Raw genomic sequence first — 20,012 nt, 5'->3', positions numbered from 1 at the left:
TTGTTTATAGAAAAAAAAAATGTAAAAAAATGAAAAAATATTCGTAGCCGAAGGCGAAGAAACGGAAAGTGGCTAATAAATATGTAAATAAAAGCAACAAAAGGACAGTAATTGAAAAAATTAAAAATTAATAATTAAAAATATCGATGAAATTAATCATAGTCAACAAATTTTACGTTGCAATGAGCGCAAAGTTTCTGACCGTTTCCACACTCGAGGTGGACGGGAAGCAGACAGTCGGGGCATTTACGCCAGTAATTCCAATGAAAATTGTCTTCCAATGGATTGGTGTCCGATGGGATAGGTGAGTCAGCCTGTGAATGAAAAGTAGTAACAAAAATTCAAATTTTTCAGCCACCTCAAGGCAGATGGAGCAAATGGACAACTCTTCAACTGGGACGAGCGGAGCAGAAGAAGAAGAAGATGAAGAGGCAATGGGACGTGAGCGCCGGCGTGTCTAGCAAGGAAAGGTGAGAATTAATAGTAATCTAAGAAATAATAAACCTCTAGCTTTAAGTGCTCATTCATTGTTTGACGAGCAGTCAACGAATGCGAAGCGTGTCTACGAAGAGGGAGAGCTGGCTGATTGGATGGAAGGAGAGGGAGGACGGCGTCGAGGGCATTCTGAATCTCTGAAGCAGCTCCATCAGGGTCAGTGGCGAGTTTCTTTCGAAGATACTCCTCCAATGTGGAGTGAGCACCAATAAGTTGTTCTAATTTCTGCAAAACATTATCTTTTTCAGTTGTGGCAGCAGGCTGAATCGATTTCGGAGGTGGATTAATGGGACGATGAGGAACGGAGAGATCTGGAGATGATGTGCGAGTCATAACGTCGGAGCCATCGATTTCAAAAACTTCAACTTCTGATTCTGAATGAAGGTACGTTCATTGAAAAAAGATGGAATCCATTTTTATGTTTACCAATTGTGCGGAGAGCCATATGGATATGCTTGCAGCATACACCCGCTTCTTGATTAAGACATGTGCACAGATGTCTGTAACCGCAACCACCGCAACTACAATGCGTGTTTTCCTGAAATATTATAATTTTGCGAGACTCATTCAACAATCTCACTTCTTTCAGACACAAGCACGATGGTTTCTCAGTTACAATGTACATCTTCTCAACGTCTGTACCCACTCTTCCAACTCTGAAAGCCCGCTCTCCATCGAATTCAGCCTGTTCTTCGATGACGACGTAATGACGAAGCTCGAGCGCTGCGGTTCTACAGTGTCTGTGATTTTTCGCCAAACGTGGAATTCCCTTTGCCAGTTTACGAGCCACCTAATAAGAATTTTAGGCAAGTCATAAGAACTTTTGAATACCTTGATTCGATTTTTCTCGAGAACCCATTCTACCGCGTTGTAGAGCTGATTAACTAAGGTATCAACGCGAATTTTTGTCTTTCCATCGAGAATTTCTTTCTAAATTTTAGTTGAATTATTTTGCAATTTGGATTAACGAATATTATTACTTTCAGCATGGAATGCCACGACTCGGCGTACATCGATGTATGAAAGATGATTCCTTCTCTTTCGGTGGTGGACCATTCGGAGACTCGATCTTAAATGGACAAGTTTTGGAGGTATTACAACGTGTTCCATACCGAGATATCGAGATCTGAAATAATCGGCAAAAATCTCTCCTTTTTTTCCCTCCAAGCTCCCCAGGAAATGCAGAATTTCTGTGATTCTTCTATTGAAGTGCTCTTTCACTGGCTCTCTTAGGAGTTCTCGTAATTTCGGCAATAATTTCAGCAAAGAAGACTCCTAAATACAGCTCTAAAAATACTGAAATTAATCTAAACTGTTACATTCAATGTATTCTTCGCCATCTTTTTCCAAGTTCTGAAAATATGCCAGCGGCACAATACTTTTCGAGCATGGGATCCAGGGAAAACGTTGGAAAATCCATTATAAAACACGTAGGCTTCGTCCGACATGACGAATTGAGGATTAAACTGTGGAAACAAAACTTTCACACATTCGAACATTTTTTCCACATCGATCGTAGTTGTGGAGAAAGAAAGTAGGAAAGCTGAAACTGTGAGATTCTCTCCATTCCCTTAATTGAGTCCATACCAACTGGTACTCCCCTGTCATATCCATCGCATACTAACATTGTACTCAATTTCAGCCTATAAGTAGTACAATGGTGAGTGTCGTCCATTGTGATACCACGGTGCGAATATTTCTTTATGAGATCTATCTGTTGAGGCGTGATAATTACTGAAACCGAAACTCAGATGGGGCACATAATCTTACTATCAGTTACCCAAACGAAACCCTTCACCAGATGCATTTTCAGGTGGATTGTACAATCGGATGCCATCAGAATCATTGCTCTCATTCACGCGCAGAAGAATCGATTCTAAGTCATTATCATGACGGCGTCCGGGAAAGAGAAGCTCTCTCTTACGAAGATTAGACAAGTCATCTGGAGTCGAGAAGAACAGTCGATGGTTTTCGTTGTAAGTCTTTACTAGTTTGTGTAAAATTTGTTTATTTGTGAAACCATCCAACATCATCCTGAAAATAGTTTGCTTTCGAAAATTTTTTAATATTTCCACTGATACTTTTTCAAAACTTCAAAATCTTCTTCATTTAATTTCTGATTGACAACCTCCTGTTTGTGCCCGTGATGTTGAAAACATCCCACCACCTTGAAAACTTGCTTCTCTGCATTAGAAAACACCTGAAATCTCTGGTGTCCCAATTTCTGAAACCCTCAACCCCTACTTTCAAAAATGCTGGGCAAGATGAGGTGCCGGTCTCTTTTTTCGTTACATGTCCAAATCTCAACGTTCCTTTCGAATCGTATTTACCCTCGTGCTGGCAATGATAATAAGTTGTGGAGCCCGATTCACTCTGTACTGTTTTCTTTTTGATGAAAGTAGTCGTGCTCTCCGTTTGTCTCATATCCATCCATTCCTTAATCAATTTCATATTTTTAATGTTATCTTTCTGTTTTCTAGAAACCGTCAGAGCTTTTTCATCATAAAATTCATCATTTTCCAGGTTAAATCGAGAGTCGTGGTTTGCTGCCATATGTTCGACGAGAGATAAGCGAGTTCCTACAGTCACAAGACAACCAGCTACTGGACATCTCATTCTCATCTCCCGGTCTCTCTCTCTTTCCTTCACAGTGTTGACATCGGAAGCGGGTCTTGTAACACGACCATAAACATTGACTGTGTCATAGACGGTATCGTCACAATGAAATTTCTATAAAAAATATTAACCCTTCCAGATGTCCCGCATATCTACCTTCTTCGGTGGTTCACGCATCACATTCGTCTCATCCTTCTCTCCACTCTCTTCAAACAGTGACACCTCAGAGGGGTCCACTGGTTTCACTGCTTCGTTTCTCTTGTGCAATTTCATATGGGTTTTCATACCCCCAATCGTCGGGCAAATGTGGGCGCAAACCTCGCATTTCTGTACTTTGCTCCCCGAAATTGCTGCCTTCTTTGCCACCAGTGCTTCCTTAAATTTCTTCAATGTTTCTTCCCCGTGTACCGCACCAATGTGCTTTCTCATATTAGACGAGCGCGCCTTATAATCGCAATTCGGACAGCCCAAAATCTGATCCGACAACCGCATCATTTTATTACCTGAAAAAACTATAATTTTACACTTCAGAAACCTACTTTACTCCGTTTTCTTCGTCAAACTCTGCGCCGCCCTTCAACGGAATAAAACACGCTTCTCCCTGCCCAATTTTGTGCGCGAAATCATGGGCGGTCTTTATCGGCGGTGCCGCATAACACTAATCAATTCTTTTTTCCAGGATATCTACGTATTTTCATGCCCTCTCTTCATTATTCTTACTCTTCATCACCAAAAATTATCAGGTATTTCATTATAAACGCGTTTTTCCTCCAGGCGGACCGCTAGTGTTAGCTGAGCCTCGTTCTGACCAGCTAACCTTTCTGTCTGCTTTCGGAGGTTAACTTCGCACTCTTTTTTTCTCTTTCATGAATGCTTTTCGGCTTCCCTTTCTCCTTTTGATCTAAATTGTGTTACAGATTTCATTTTTCGACTCTCAACCGTGAATGTCTTCGACACCTTTAGTTTTTTAAACCACTTCCATATATTTTTTAATAAAATAATTTTTTTTCTATTCTCCTCCATTTCATTTCTGTAAAAAATTCAATTCTTGACACAAAAATTCAATCTAAATATTTATTTATTCGATTTTTCAAATTATCACATATTTTAAATCAACAATTATCTTTCTTTTTCTTCTTTCATCGCTTTTCCTCTGCTCTTCTGAAAATTTCTTTATTTGAATTCCGCGCCAACATAGTGACGCAAGCGCGCGCCACTGGACAAGTATCAAAAAGATTCGGCTATATACGCCGCAGTGGGAGAAACGGAGAGCGAGAGAAACAAAAGCGGGAAAACGAAAGCGGGAGAAGTGGCGACGCGGCGATTTTTGGGGCAAAAACTGTGTGCAATATTTAAGAATAGTAAATTTAAAAGTCAAATTTACAAATATCATCACATCTATTGCCTGAAAATAGCCGCTCCGCCGTTTCTCCCGGTTCGGTACGACCTCGGTTGATTACGAAAAGAACAATGCTCGTGACACTTGGTGCATTGTACGCAAACACCTGTGAACTTTAACGCAAACCGTACTCCTGGTAAAAATAACAATTCTGAGAGCGAATTCAACGCATTACGATTGATAATCGAGAAGATAACAGTTTTAAAGTTTTATAAAAATAACAACAAGAAACGAAGCATGAAAAAAAAATAAATGTCTCAAATCCTAAATTTTCCGAATAGAAATTTCGTTTGCATCATAACCAACTGAAAACTGAACACCAAGATTTGAGTTGGGTACTCAGGCAACTCAATATTAATCTAATCCTACAACCGCATCAATCTAATCACAATCTAATTAGATTAGTGGATTTTGCTTGCGCAAACTTCGTTCGCGCCATGGATCCAAGAATAAGTCAGTACAAAACGCGCAAAATTTCTTTCAATTTTTGTTTTAATGTTTTTTTTCTAAGTTTTAATTCTCTATTTATGTCTCGAAAGTCTGAAATCGTTGCGAACTAATTTCGTTTGCGGTTTCATCGACTTTTTCACGATTTTCCATTATTAAAAATTGTATTTTTCGGTTTCTATGGCTCTTCAAGTCTTCAATTGTCGTCTTCAGTCTTCCACAATTTCCATTTGGTTTGGAAGAAAAGTCAACACTGCGATGAAATCATGAATAAATTCTTTGGTAAGCAAATTGTTTCGCTTTCAATTAGCCGTGAATATTAGTTCATTGCTCAGGTATAATCGTCTACTTCTTCAACATCAGCGCTCTCTACACAAGCTTCGAAAAAAAAGTCTTTTGTGAGTTCCGAAATCAAACAGTTTTTTGGTAATTTCGTTCATTTTACAGCAAAATTCGCTGAGTGGACGACAATGGACAGCAGCGGGGCAGAGAACAACGAGGACTTTTTCCACTTTCATTGCAATGGATTTTCGACTAATTTCTGATTTTAATTTTCTGTATTATTTTCTATATTTTTTTCTATACATTTCGATTGTAAAAACTCTTGTTTTTTATTTGAATAAATTTACTATTTCTTTTTTTACCTAAAGAATTTTCAAATTTTATCACAAGTTACACAAGATTTCACCCTAATCTAATGAGACGGCGCATTAATCTTACAAGATTGCTCATCAATCTAATTAGACGCGGCATTAATCTAATCATGCCAACATTCAAGCTAATCTAACTGATGCCGCGTCTAATTAGATTGATATTGAGTTGCCTGAGTATATAATACTTATTCGGAGTATCAGATGGTCGAAGATTCAGTGCATTCTTAATTTCCTCATTATCCAATAAATGCTCTGTCTCGATAGTACATGACACGAAATTGATCGATTTGGAGAGATTCTGAAAAAAGAAAAAAAGAAGTAGCATAAAAATAGGTTAAATTTACATCGCAGAGCCGAACCAAATCGTTTGTTGAAATCGATTCGAAATTTACTTCGAAAGTGGAGAAATGGAAGAAATGCTCAATCGGCAGATCGTTAATATCAGTGATTTTGACATGTTTCGCCTGTTTCCATTGATCCATTTGAGCGATTCGAATAATTTCATTTACCCGAAGCCAGTTTTCAATTTCCAGTTTTTCCAATGTTCCCGGTTTCAAACATCGTAGAATTCGTCTTTCAGATTTTTTGTCTTCCGTCATGATAACGCATCGTTCCACGAGGATTTCGTGGTTCAACGAGTTGAGCAATTTGCAACAATTTTTCTTATATTTCCGAGGTGATCCATTCATATCAAAAAACATCGAATGATTTTGAAAATCGACACGAAATGATTTCAATCGGAGTTTCGGATTTTTCAACACGAACTCCAGCTCTCGGAAAACATGTTTTTCGATATAATCCATAGAACAAGTGCGTGAATGATTCAGCTCAACAAGACCAGAATGCACCAGAATATCATTATCCGCATTTATTTGAATGTAATCGGATCTGCAAATGATTTCAATATCGGTGCATGGAGGTGGCCGTTTATCGACAAATGCACGGAGAGAATGAGAGGCACTTCGGAGATTCAGACTGCAAAATAACAAATTCGATAAATGAAAAATCAATAATGAGAAACTCACTATGACTTCAAGACACATCTATCCACAATTTCAGCGATCACATCTTCTGGGAAATCTGAGAATTTCAAGCCGTGATCATTATAAGTATGCGGAAGACCTTCATTGGAATATTTTGATCGTTCAGCCATGATGAGGGCGTGTCGATGCCTGAAATCGTCAACATTTTTCTAATTTTTTTTGATGAATTCTTACTCCTCGGAGTCATAAGTGCCATAACAACTAGCATGATATTCCTTATCCATTTTATTGTTTCCAAAAGCTTCACATAGATCTCTATATGAATTTTCAATTGATTTTCCATCAATGACGTCGGCGAGAATGCAGACTTCTAAGTCTGGAACAAAAGGAGGACTGAAAATTGTTAAGTTTTGTGGGAAATTCAGTTGAAAATATATTAATTACCTTGATTTATATGGAGAATAGTAGTTCTCTTTGAGATATCGATTGAACCAATACTCATAGTTGTCGTAAGAAATTGCCTCGTTTCCCAATACTTTACGCAGTTTTTCATAGATTTTGAAGGATTTATCGATAGTTTTCCATTGAGAAATGTCGTAGACAATGAGTCTTCGGAGTTCGCCTGGAGAGTTCAACGAATTCATTTTTAGTATTTACCTGAAAAACTGGATATCTGAAAACGTTCTCAATGAGTGAAGTGAGCGTAAAATAATATAGAGCGGGACGAACGCATTACAAACATGAATCAAAGAAACCACACAAAAAGCAACATTTTTATTAAAAAGTTAACAACAACAACAAAAAAACAAGAATTAAAAACAGAACATTTACTTTTTGGTGATTTTAAGCGAATTCGAATACCTATTCCCACGCTTGAACTGAATAACCAAATTTGAATTTGGAATTGTATAAATTTGTGGAGAGGCAGTTGGCTGGAGGTTCAGAACTCTCTTGATTGTTTTTGTGTCCAGAATATAACCAGTTCCTATTTTGAAATGTGTGAAGTTGATCCAATTGGAAATATTCTGCAATTTGAAAAACGCCTTCGGAACAGTTTTCACTACTATGTTTACCTTCAAAATTACTTCACAAAGCTTGATCACGTCTTCCAGGGAATTCGAATAATAACGAAATTCAATGGTTGAGAAATGAAGTAAATGGCCAATCGGCGGAAAGAAGTATCCTTCCAACACGAGATTTTTCGCTTGTTTCCATTGATCCATTTCAGCAATTTGATTGCTCAACGGAAAATTACTGTATTCCTCAATTTTTCCGAGTGTTCCCGGTTTAAAACATTGTAAAATTCTGATTAAATCACTCTCGCTTTCGACTCTAATTAAGCAACGTTCCACGTGGATTTTACGATTCAATGAGTTGAGTAGACTGATAACGACCTTTGTATACAAATAGGTCTCTCGAGAAGCAGCATTCGCGTAAAATGCGAAATATTTCAGCCGGAGTTTCGAATTTCTCAACAAAAGTGTCAGTGATCCGTGCATTCGTTTTAAAAACGCCTTCATTCGTAGATTTGAATAGTGATTATCCGAGTCAGCTATCAGTGCATAATCTACATAGATTTTCATCCTGTCCCCTCCGCAATGCACTTGAATATGAGTGCAAGGAGGCGGCTGCTGATCAATGACGGTTCGAAATCCATGAGAAACATTTCGGAGATTCAAACTGTAAAAGAATGAGTCAAAAGATTTTGATCAATAAATTGAAGCTCACTATGACTTGATATCACATCTCTCAACAATTTCAGAGATCACATCTTCTGGGAAATCGGAGAATGTGACACGAGTGAATAAGTGTCCATTTTCAAATCGCCTATGCCAATAATCGTGATCTTCCTTATCGATTTTATGATTTTTGAACGCATCACACAAATCATCTATTGATTTTTCAGCAGATTTTCCATTGATGACATTAGAAAGAATGCATCCACGAATGTCTGGGAGCTCTCTAGAAAATAAAAATTTGAACATTTCTTTTGCTCTAAAAACTTTTTTTACCGTTCATCTACTCCGAGGTATTGCATAAACAGAAACTCATATTCCTCAAATGAAATCGCTTGTTTTCCAAATTTTATGCACAGTTTCTTATAATTCGAATAAGATTTTTTAATGGAATAACGTTGATAAGCGTAATAGAGAATATGTGCACGAATATCGATCGGAGAATTCAAAGGTAGATCAACCATTTTCGATATTTCTCTGAAACAAAATATAATTTTTCTGGTGTTTAGTCACATTTGTCGAAAAATAATATCAAAAGCGAGAGAAACGCATTACAGATATTAATAGATAAAAACACACACAAAAAATCATTTTATAACAAAGATAACAACAAAATAACAACAATAATTGAAAAAAGAGAAATAAAACATTTAATTTTTGTAGATTTTGAAAACACGTGAAAGCATGACTTTGGATAAGTACTGAACGATCAAATTTGTATTTGGAATTGAAAAACTCTGTTCAGTGGAAGTTGGCTGAAGGTTCAGAGCTCTCTTGATCGTTTCCAACTCAAATATTCCTTGAATTATGACTTTGCAATGTTCAAAGGTGTTCGATATGGAGGCATTCTGAAAAACCAAAAAAATAAAATATCAGTTAGAAATAATTAAAATTACTTCGCATAGCTTGACCATATCTTCTAGAGTAATCGGAGGGAATCCCAATTCGAAAGATGGAAAATGGAAGAAATTCTCGATCGAAGGCAACACAAAGGTGTTCATTTTCAGGTGTTTCGCCAGTTTCCATTGATCCATTTTAACGACTTCGGTAATTCCATCCATCGAAATTCCTGTACTAATTTCGAGTTCCTTCAGTGTTCCCGGCTTGAAACATTGCAAAACTTTGATCACTTCCTTTTCGTTATCCACTTTAATCACACATTTCTCCGCGTGAATTTTGTGATCCAATGAGTTAAGTAAATCGAAGAAGCGTTTTTTGTGGTTTAGAGGTGGGATTACGATTCCGGTTCTAGTCTTCATCCAGGTACTTTGAACATATGGATATGGAACAATCTCGAAGGATTTCAGTCGGAGTTTCGGATTTCTCAACAAAAGTTCTACTGTTTTAGGCGATAGTTTTTCAATCAAACCCAATGGCAGCTTTGATTTGGTTTTTTCGAAATAAAGGGAGTCAGCTATAACTGTATCATCTACAGAGACTTTTATCCAGCAATGTCCACATTTCACTCCAATAACAGTGCACGGAGGCGCCAGGTGATCTACGATGGCTCGAAGTGCATGTGAAACTTTGCGGAGATTCAAACTGTAAAATAATGAATTGGAAGATTTTTTCAATAAATTGAAACTCACTACGACTTCATATCACATCTCTCAACAATTTCAGAGATCACGTCTTCTGGGAAATTGGAAAATGTAACACGAGTGAATGACTGTCCGTTTTCAAATCTTTTGTACCAATAGCCATGATCTTCCTTATCGATTTTATGATTTTTGAATGCATCACACAAGTCATCAATAGATTTTTCAGCTGATTTTCCATTGGTAACATCAGATAAAATGCATCCACGAATGTCTGGGAGCTCTCTGGAATAGGAGAACATGACATTTCTTTCTCTCTCGCGACTTTTCCTACCGTTCATCTACTTCGAGGTATTGATTAAACAGAGACTCATATTCTTCAAATGAAATCGCTTGTTTTCCAAATTTTATGCACAATTTTTCATAGTTTTTATATGATTTTTCATTAGAAATACGTTGATAAGCGTCATAGAGAACATGTGCACGAATATCGATTGGAAACTTCAAAAGTGGACGCGTCGATTTAGAAGACATCTGATATAAAAAGGAATATTTGACAAATTCGAATTTTTGAACGAGAAAATTCAAAAAATGAAGATATAAGCGCCTCGAACGCATCAGAAATATCGGAATCGAATGACAAAACATAACAAACTTTATTTGAACAAAGTTGTACAGAAAATGGCAATTTTTAGTCCATATCAAAACCATCACCAACTATCTTCGCTCGAGAAATCCCAGGATCTAACCGATGGATTCAATCTACCGACTAATCCAAGTCCTGATCCCAAACCAGTAGGTACACTTAATTTCGGTTTATTCAATTCAATTAAACGATCCAAAATTTTCGCTTTCACTTTCTCTGAAAATCCAGAGAATTCTTCCTTCGGAACAAGTTCTTCTTTCGTTTTGAATAGTTCCAGAGCATGGGTGAGAAGAGTATCCGAATCGTATCTCGATGCAAGTTCCAGTTTTTTGTAAGCACCAAATCCCACAGAAATTAAGAAAAATTCCACGTGGCGTTTAGCAGCGGGAAGCAAAAATCGATCGGAGAGTTCAAGAAGTTTCTCGGCGTTTTCTTCTGAAAATATGTTATTGCACAATTTCTGTAAAATTTTCCCTTATTGGTACCTGTCGGAGAGATGGGATTTTTGAGAATCAGACTCAAAACAGCGGCGAAATCTTCGAAATTGACATCTTCGATCGAAATTTCCGGCATCGATATTTCCATGAAATCTGCATTGAAAAGGGCGTCGAAGTAGTCGGAATGGAATGAGAGGACCTGAAAATAGTGCAACATTTATTTGTTAACTCGAAACAAAACTAACCGTTTTGCTAACACGCAACTTCTTTCCCTCAACAATCAGAATTACATCAGTTTTGTCAGATTGTGCGAATGTCGACTCGTAAATACTCAATGCTGGAGTTTTAGACATTTTTCCCTGAAAAAATGATAGGAATTTCAATGAAATAGATTCGATGAAAAAGTTTTCGCTGAAAATTCGGTCAATGAGCAATCGCGGTGTTTGCGTACTTTCCAAACTACAGTAACTTTTCCCAACGTAAGAATTCTGAGAGCGAGTTCAACGCATTACAGATATGAACTTTAACAAACTAAAACACTTTTTATAGCATTATAAATCAACAGAAACAACAGTAAAAACAAGAAATAATTAGAAAAAATCTTATTTTTGCGGACTCCGAGCCAATTCGAATTCCAACGGTTGAATTTAACGATCAAATTTGTATTTGGAATTGAGTAAAAACAACGAGAGGAAGTTGGCTGGAGGTTCAGAACTCTCTTGATTTCTTCTGTATCTATATCGTTCTTAGTTTTCAGAGTAAACGATTCGAAATTGATCGATTTGGATGCATTCTATAAAAAATTAATTGAATGAAAATATACAAAGATCACAATTACTTCGCATAGCTTGACCATATCTTCTAGAGCAATCGATTCTTTCCCAATTCCCAATTCGAAAGTTGAAAAATGGAAAAAATTCTCGATCGAAGGCAATTCAGAGGTGATGATTTTCAAGTGTTTCGCCAGGTTCCATTGATTCATACTCACGACCTCGTTAATTTCATCCATCGAAAATCCTGAATCGATATCCAGTTTTTCAAGTGTTCCAGACTTCAAACATTTCAAAACTCCGATCAAATCTTTCTCGTATTCCCCCCACATCACACATTTTTCAACGTGAATTTTGTGATCCAATGAGTTGAGGAAATCGAAGAAGTCTTGTTTATGGTTTCCAGGTAGGATTTCAGTCACTCGAAAATATGAATTCGCGATAAAATAAAAGCATTTCAATAGGAGTTTCGGATTTTTCAGCAAAAGTTTCAATATATCAAAACATTTGGAGTCTGCGATACGTGCATCATATATATGGACGTGCACCCGCTCATTTCGACAAGTCACTTTAATATCAGTGCAAGGAGGCACCAGCTGATCTACGACGGTTCGAAGTCCATATGAAACGTTTCGGAGATTCAAACTGCAAAAGTATATATTTAAAGGTGTTCTTCTGTGAGAATTCGATGCTTACTATGACTTGATATCACATTTCTCAACAATTTCAGCGATGACGTCTTCTGGGAAATCGGAGAATGTAACTTGACTGAAGTGTCCGCTGCGAAATCGTTTGTACCAATAGCCATGATCTTCAGTATCGACTTTTTGTTTTTTGAACGCTTCAGACAAATCATCAATTGATTTTTCAGCAATTTTTCCATTGATGACATCAGAAAGAATGCATCCACGAATGTCTGGAATCGGGAGACCTCTGGAAAATAAAAATATGAAAATGTTATATTTTTTTCAATAAAAATCAATCACAAACCTTCCGTCTTTAGTAGAATAATAGTTTTCTTCAAGAAATTTATTGAACAGAGACTCATATTCATCATAAGAAATCGCTTCTTTTCCCAATACTTCACACAATTTCTCGTAATTCTTATACGATTTATCTGTAGTTTTCCATTGGTGAATATCATAGAGAGCGAGTGCACGTATATCGATTGGAGAATTCGGAGGTATATCGGTCATCTGTGAGATTAATTATCGGAAAGCATTTTCGATGAGTAAAGTGAACATGAAAATAACAAAAGGCGAGTGACACGCATTGCTGTTAAAAATAGAAAAAACCACAACAAAAAACAATTTTATAACAAAGTTAACAACAATAATTGAAATAAAACAATAGAAAACAACATTTAATTTCTGTAGATTTTAAAAGATCCCATACCGAATCGATTCAGCAAAAACTGAAAAAACAAGTTTGAATTTGGAATTGTGTAAACTTCTGGAGAGGCAGTTGGCTGAAGATTCAGAACTCTCTTGATTTCTTCCTTATCCAATCTCGTGTAATTTTCTATTTGGATATGTTCGAAGTTGGTCCATTTGGATACACTCTGAAATTTAATTATATGAAGTTTGTCAGAAAATATCAAAATCACATCGCAAAGATTGACTATATCTGTCAGAGAAATCGATCCAGACCGCATTTCAATAGTTGAAAAATGAAGAAAATGTTCCATCGGTGGCATGCCGTCTCCATACAAACGCAATTCGAGATGTTTCGCCTGTTTCCATTGATCCAATTTAGCAATTTCGTAGATATGGAGAAGTGTAAATCCATCGATAATTTCCATTCTTTCGAGTGTTCCCGGTTTGAAACACCGTAAAATGTCCATCAAGTTCTTCGGCTTTTTGACTCCAATCGCGCAATTCTTCACGTGGAATTTGTGATCCAATGAGTTTAGCAGCTTGATTACGGCATCAGTATACAAAAAAGCGCCTTCAAGCCAGGAACCAGATTTCGAATAAAACTCGAAATCTTTCAGACGAAGTTTCGGATTTCTCAGTAAAGGTTCCAATACTCCGATTTCAATCGCTTCCATTTGAAGACTTGAATTTTTCTTCGTTAAAACATCCAATTCCGAGTCAACGATAAGTGTACCATCCACAAAGACGTCTGGACAACCAAACACTGTAATATCGAACTCGATATGAGTACAGGGAGGCGGCAGCTGATCTGCGATAGCTCGAAGTCCATATGAAACGTTGCGGAGATTCAAACTGAAAATAAAAAAGTTCAAAAATGTTTCCCATTATAATTTGCTCACTATGATATGATATCACATTTCTCCACAATTTCAGCGAGGACATCTTCTGGGAAATCGGAAAATGTGACACGAGTGAAACGGTGTCCACTGTCAAATCGGTTGTACCAATAATCATGATCTTCTTTATCGATTTTCTGATATTTGAATGCATCACACAAATCGTCCAATGATTTTTCAGCAGTTTTTCCATTGATGACATCAGATAAAATGCATCCACGAATGTCTGGTAGCTCTCTGGAAAATAATAATTTGAGCATTTCTCTCCCTCTTAAGACTTTTCTTACCGTTCATCTTCTTCAATGTATTGATTATACAAAGACTCATATTCTTCAATCGAAATTGCTTCGTTTCCCATAGTTTCACACAGTTTTTCATAGTTTTTATATGATTTTTCAGCAGAAATACGATGATATTTATCGTAGCGAATATGTGCACGAAGATCGATTGGAGAATTCGACGGCGGGTCGGGCATTTTTCGAGATTTCTCTGAAATTCAATTTAGTTTTTCTCGTGTTTTGTAGTATTAAGCGAGATAGAACAAAAAACGCATTACAATCAATTGAAAAACAACAAAAATACGGCGATTGTAGGTAGAGATTTGAGAGGAAAGGGAAAAATTGTCGAGTGAACGAAAATCCATGATTTTGATGAAAAAATAGTGGAAATTGTAATCAAAAATTGTTAAAATCGATTTAAATTATTGTTCAAATAACAAAAATTCACCAAAAACTGTTCAAAACCATAGAAAATTAAGTTTTTGGGACAGTGGAAAAATTAAAAATATTAAAATGAGCAATTGTTCGTCAAATCGGGTGCAGAGTACGCAATACACCGACTCTGCGTACTTCATAAACAACCGTAATGCGAATAGAATTTTATTCAAAAAGAACACGTTTATCAACAAAAAATAACAGAAAAAAAGTGAAAAATAACAAAAAAAACAACAATTTCAGCCTTTAATTTACTCAGTTTTTCAATTGTGCATATCTTCGCTGTGGTGCAAACATCACGGTGACATTACTCAACTCAATATGACGGTCGAAAATTCTCGCTTTAATTTTGTCAGTGAATTCGGAGAACTGGTTCATTGGATTGAATTCCTCTTTCGTTTTAAACAATTTCAGTGAATGGATCAGAAGAGTGTCCAAATCGTGTCTCGCAGCCATTTTTAATTTCCTGATCGCCGCGATTTCAGTAGAAAGCATGAACAGTTCCAAGTGACGTTTCGCGGCGGGTAACATGAATCGATCGGCGAGTTCCAGAAGTTTCTCCACGTTATGTTCTGAAATTTTTGAATATTTATAGTGAATTATCGATTTTTCTTCTTCAGTACCTGTCGGCGCAATCGCAATCGGATTCTTCTGAACGAGACTCAACAATGTAGCGAAATCTTCAAATTTGACGTCTTCAATATCGATTTCCTGCATCGATTTTTGAATGAAATTCGAGTTAAAAAGAGCGTCGAAGTAGTCGGAATGACAGGAGAGAAGCTGAAATTTATTTGAAATAATTCAAGAATTTATTGATTTCTCACCGCTTTATTGACATACATCTTTTTGACGGGAGCCGCTGATGAGCTATCGTTGAGGCGGAGTTGTTTTTGCTGGAATTTTGAGTTTTCAAGTATGATTTTTAGATATAAATATACCTTTGGAGTGCAATCAACGTAACCAACGATTAGAATCGCATCAGTTTTGTCCGATTGAGCGAATGTTGATTCGTAGATACTCATAGTAGACATTGTTAGCTAAAACTAGGTGAATTACCGGTTTGTGAGTTAAAATAGACTTCATGAGAAAAGTAGAGAATAAAAAATAAGTCGAAAATTTTTTAGGATAGTTTTCAGAAAAACCGTTCGAAAAATTTTGATAATTTTTCTGAAATTTTCAAAAATTAAGTAACGAAAAATGGAACTTTTCACTAATCTTGTATTCAAAAACAGGTTTTCTGGGATACTCTTCTTGAAATACTTAAAGTTTTCATACAAATTCAAGATTTTTGCCTCCTGCAAACTCATTTTTTGTTGAATTTTCGTTTTTTTTCAGTCAAAATTTTTCGAAAAAACTTTATTCGTATGTTTCGGTACGGAGTTTGAAAAAAAAACCAGTTTTTCGAAAAAATTTTCTAATTTTAGCAACAAATTCTTTAAAATTATTCTTTAAACGTTGCCGAAGACTCGAATTGAAGTGACGGATAGAAAAACTGAGCGAAAAAATCAGAAAAGATAGTTTTTACGCCAAAGACGTTTAATTCAAAGCAATAAGAAAGTGAAATAACAAACAAAATCTTTATGAACTGAAATTATTCAAAAAGTAACAATTCAAAGTGGGAAACAAAAACAATGGTAAGTGACTCAAAAAGCGTTATCGAAGCATCTGAAGAAATAATTGAAAATAGCTAGTTTGGTCTTATCCGAAAACTTTTCAAAATCATTGAAGCAGCCTCTGAAGTCATAAAGATCTTCGTACAACTCCAAGGCGTGTTGCAACAAAACTTCGAGATCGTATTTATCAGCAGTTTCAAGTTCTTCCAATTTATTCAAACCCATTTGGGCGATGAAGAGTTCCACGTGCCTCTTAGCAGCTGGCATCAAAAATCGGTCGGAGAGCTCGAGAAGGCTTTCCAGCGTTTCCCAATTCCCTCAAATATCATAGTTATGCGAAATGTTTCATTATTTCTCTCACATTTCAATTTTATTGGCTTATCTTGAACCAGACTCAGAAGTGTAGCGAATTTTTTGTATTTGACATCTTCAATCGGAATTTCTGGCATCGATTTTTCTTTGAATTCTCCATTGAACAGAGTGTTGAAGTAGTCGGAATGATAGGAGAGAAGCTGAAAATCGATAATTATTACTCGGACGCTTCAATTTTGAAAACACTCACCGCTTTATTAACATGCAATTTCTTGTCCTCAACAATCAAAATTGCATCAGTTTTGTCCGATTGAGAGAATGTCGACTCGTAGAAACTCATAGTAGACTCTTTCCGCTGAAAACTAGGTGAATTATCGGAGTATCGGTTGAACATTGATATTTCAGTCGACTTCACCGACTAATTCTCGCATTTCTAATTAGTGATTGACAAACATTTTTAAAGGAAATGTGCACAATTTTTAAAAAGTTTTTTTCAACATTCTTTTGAAATTTTCATTAAAAAAAATAGTCAACATTTCTTCGTAAATACGCTCCAGTTTTTATCGATGTTCAAAAAAAAAGTCGAAAATTCAAGTTGAAAAACTTCACAGAAATCGAGCATTTTCAATGAAATTTTTTCAAAAGAAATTCAAATTTCTACAAGAGAAGGGCGACCCGGAATATCCCAACCCTGGTCGAAGACTTCAATTTAACGTGTTCGCGCATGCATCTGTAATCCTTGCGTACATGATATGGGTCCAAAGTCTGTTCCAGCAAGACTTCGAGATCGTATTTGTCAGCAAGTTTAAGCTTTTTTGGTGTATCCATATAAGTTTGTCCGATGAAAAGTTCCACGTGTCTCTTAGCAGCAGGGATCAAAAACCGATCAGCTAGTTCCAAAAGGGCTTCGAGTTTGTCTTCGTCTCCTGAAAGAAAAGTTCATTTCAAAAGCTCGGTATGGATTTTCTCATCATTCAATTTGATTGGCTTGTCCTGAACCAGACTCAGAAGAGTGGCGAAATCTTCATATTTGACATCTTTAATAGGAATTTCCTGCATCGATTTTTCCTTGAATTCTCCATTGAAAAGAGTGTTGAAATAGTCGGAATGATAGGAGAGAAGCTGAAAATCGATGCTGATTATTCAAAAACTTCAATTGAAAAAAACACGCTCACCGCTTTATTCACATGCAATTTCTTGTCCTCAACGACCAGAATCGCATCAGTTTTGTCCGATTGAGCGAATGTCGATTCGAAAATGCTTATAGTAGACATTCTCGTCTGAAACAATGAGAAATTACTGCAAAAAACGGCATGAAATGAGAAAACCGCTGAAAAAATAAGGAAAAAAAGAATTTGAAACTTATTGCGCGTAAAATGATGCGCATTATCCGCAATGCGTACTTGGGAAAGTACCGTAGTCGTATTGAAAAATAATCGGAGATGTTATAGAGAAAGTATACATTTTTTATGGGAGATTAGCTGAAAAAATGAAGTTTTTAGTGAAAAGTTGAAAAAAAAATTGGGGACCCATTGATGACGGGGCCACGTGGGGCCTCTCACTTTTCTTTTGAAAGAAAAACGCGTTGCAATTGCGTGGATACAAATTCTGTATTTTGAAATAGAACAATTTCATAATGGGTGCGAAACAATCTGTGAAAAGAAATTCCTATCTAGAAGATTTTTGAGTTGAAATTCGCTTCCATCAAATTTTTCTCATTAAACTTCAAATCCTTACCCTCTCGGTCGTTTTAAATCGGCATTCGACATTGAACGCGTCAATTCGAAAATACAAAATCGACACCATAGGTTCATACATACTGATAGATGGTTTATTCTTCTTGTCATTTATTGTGGTGTCGAGAGTTCAACTGCGAAGTATTGGAGAGTGAAGGCCAATCATTTATCATCTAACTATGCCCTGACCCCCCTAAGGCCCTCAGTGTAATAAATTTGTTTTCTTTAAATCAGACATGATGTGAGAACATTTATTGAAAAATTAAGAATTGCACATGTAAGGATATTTTAAAAGTATTGTGAGACACTTGTGATAGGGCAGCCTCTGATCAGAACAGTCCAAATCAGAACAGGTACGTATCAGGAGCCTGAAGCCACAAGACCCAGATTTGACGGTTTTTCGTTGTACCTGTTATGATCCGGGTGGTTTTGATTTGAGGTAGCACATGGTGATAATTGCATATTGCACATGAAAGATTATTAAAATTAGGTTGAAAACTAAAGTTACTGAGCGTTCGACCCAAACTGGTATCTCTATGCCCAGAACCTTTCATATGGGTTGTAAAGGATTGGAAGATGTGGATAGTATGGAAACTGTTCAACTCGTCGCGCACGTCTTTCAGAATGATCAGTAGTTTGTTCGGCTCTCGTACCACTCGCATAGACTTCAACAACCAGAGCTTTATTATCACAATATATGATCAGCTCTTTCGACTCGTCCATCGGAATCGTTGCATACTTTCTGTAAATTTATTATTTATTTATAATTTTTCAATAACCTTAATATAGTGGATACTCACTCTCCATCCAGTAATGTTATGTTTGCATTCATTTGCGAATGAACAAGATCGAAATATGCATTTCTAGTGATGCTGAATAGTCCGATATTCATTTTGAAAACACTTCCAATCGGTCGATCAGTCCGCGTTGCCAAACTTCTACAGTAATCCAAAAATTCTGTCGGTGTCATACGTGAATCGACCGAAATTGAATAGCAATTCAAATTTAATAGAATTCCCATGTTAACAGTTTCCTGGGACATGCGAGTGACCAAATTTTTGATCGCTTTCAGTTTGCACTCAAGAATCCAACGACATTCGCCCTCTAAGTTCTTGATAACTGTCCCCTCTCTGTTGAAATAATACAACAAAAACTTGTCGTCTGCCTCCTGCTCAAATACCGTTTGTGACACAAGAGTCTCCAGTTTTGTAGAATTCTGAACAACTAATTGAGTGCTATCGATCAGCTTCCAGAAACGAAATTCAAAATCATCGATAGCTATGACGGTTAGGTTTTTAGATGTGGAATGTGCTCTCACTGATTCCAAACGGTGAGGCACACTTTCTTCCGTTTTTCTGATTGCTGGGCACGTGAGGTAGAATTGCTTTCTAGAATGATTGAAATTAGTTTTTTTGTTGCCTGAATATCGAAACTCACCTCCTACTAAAACTGAGATACTGTAAAACTGTGCGGCTGCAAAGATAGGTGAGCGGTTTGTTTGAAGTCATTGCAGAGAATCTGGAAAGTTTGAAATCAGTCATGAAATTTTGAGGAAAAAAGAGTAAAACCTGAGAGAAAAATCAATACCGGTGGTCCTCTGCCGTAAGCAAAAACTATGGCGGTGACTGTCGGCCCAGCAGTCTTCG

The 20,012-nt window shown here is 36.7% G+C and overlaps 6 protein-coding genes across 6 annotated transcripts; all 6 read right to left on the bottom strand.

Moving 5' to 3' along the window:
* Positions 1 to 477: 477 nt before the first annotated feature.
* On the bottom strand, positions 478 to 3,606 carry GCK72_021073 (uncharacterized protein; the record flags this gene model as incomplete). Its single annotated transcript, XM_053733998.1, has 12 exons — positions 478 to 869; positions 922 to 1,033; positions 1,076 to 1,285; positions 1,351 to 1,425; positions 1,476 to 1,564; positions 1,608 to 1,770; positions 1,815 to 2,038; positions 2,083 to 2,229; positions 2,276 to 2,529; positions 2,577 to 2,695; positions 2,740 to 3,225; positions 3,268 to 3,606. 12 exons carry the CDS (start codon positions 3,604 to 3,606, stop codon positions 478 to 480), a joined length of 2,610 nt encoding a protein of 869 aa, XP_053582911.1.
* A 2,134-nt stretch (positions 3,607 to 5,740) lies between these two features.
* GCK72_021072 (uncharacterized protein) lies at positions 5,741 to 8,793 on the bottom strand (the record flags this gene model as incomplete). The annotated part of the gene is made up of 9 exons (XM_053733997.1): positions 5,741 to 5,908; positions 5,955 to 6,585; positions 6,636 to 6,782; positions 6,828 to 6,986; positions 7,038 to 7,215; positions 7,465 to 7,618; positions 7,667 to 8,273; positions 8,322 to 8,555; positions 8,606 to 8,793. 9 exons carry the CDS (start codon positions 8,791 to 8,793, stop codon positions 5,741 to 5,743), a joined length of 2,466 nt encoding a protein of 821 aa, XP_053582910.1.
* A 186-nt stretch (positions 8,794 to 8,979) lies between these two features.
* On the bottom strand, positions 8,980 to 12,916 carry GCK72_021071 (uncharacterized protein; the record flags this gene model as incomplete). Its single annotated transcript, XM_053733996.1, has 11 exons — positions 8,980 to 9,177; positions 9,226 to 9,871; positions 9,919 to 10,152; positions 10,202 to 10,401; positions 10,617 to 10,948; positions 10,999 to 11,149; positions 11,196 to 11,309; positions 11,603 to 11,743; positions 11,789 to 12,365; positions 12,417 to 12,653; positions 12,711 to 12,916. The coding sequence occupies 11 exons, from the start codon at positions 12,914 to 12,916 to the stop codon at positions 8,980 to 8,982; spliced, it is 3,036 nt and encodes a 1,011-aa protein (XP_053582909.1).
* Positions 12,917 to 13,083: 167 nt separating this feature from the next.
* GCK72_021070 (uncharacterized protein) lies at positions 13,084 to 14,467 on the bottom strand (the record flags this gene model as incomplete). Its single annotated transcript, XM_053733995.1, has 4 exons — positions 13,084 to 13,281; positions 13,327 to 13,948; positions 13,996 to 14,229; positions 14,280 to 14,467. The coding sequence occupies 4 exons, from the start codon at positions 14,465 to 14,467 to the stop codon at positions 13,084 to 13,086; spliced, it is 1,242 nt and encodes a 413-aa protein (XP_053582908.1).
* Positions 14,468 to 14,960: 493 nt separating this feature from the next.
* GCK72_021069 (uncharacterized protein) lies at positions 14,961 to 15,727 on the bottom strand (the record flags this gene model as incomplete). Its single annotated transcript, XM_053733994.1, has 4 exons — positions 14,961 to 15,277; positions 15,329 to 15,485; positions 15,530 to 15,598; positions 15,644 to 15,727. The coding sequence occupies 4 exons, from the start codon at positions 15,725 to 15,727 to the stop codon at positions 14,961 to 14,963; spliced, it is 627 nt and encodes a 208-aa protein (XP_053582907.1).
* Positions 15,728 to 18,900: 3,173 nt separating this feature from the next.
* Positions 18,901 to 19,874, bottom strand: GCK72_021068 (uncharacterized protein; the record flags this gene model as incomplete). The annotated part of the gene is made up of 3 exons (XM_053733993.1): positions 18,901 to 19,108; positions 19,167 to 19,754; positions 19,804 to 19,874. The coding sequence occupies 3 exons, from the start codon at positions 19,872 to 19,874 to the stop codon at positions 18,901 to 18,903; spliced, it is 867 nt and encodes a 288-aa protein (XP_053582906.1).
* Positions 19,875 to 20,012: the final 138 nt, after the last annotated feature.

The sequence above is a fragment of the Caenorhabditis remanei genome, chromosome V, assembly GCF_010183535.1.
Source record: "Caenorhabditis remanei strain PX506 chromosome V, whole genome shotgun sequence".
NCBI lineage: Eukaryota > Metazoa > Nematoda > Chromadorea > Rhabditida > Rhabditidae > Caenorhabditis > Caenorhabditis remanei.
Note: the sequence above shows the minus strand (reverse complement) of the source record. Positions and strands in the feature narration are given on the sequence as shown.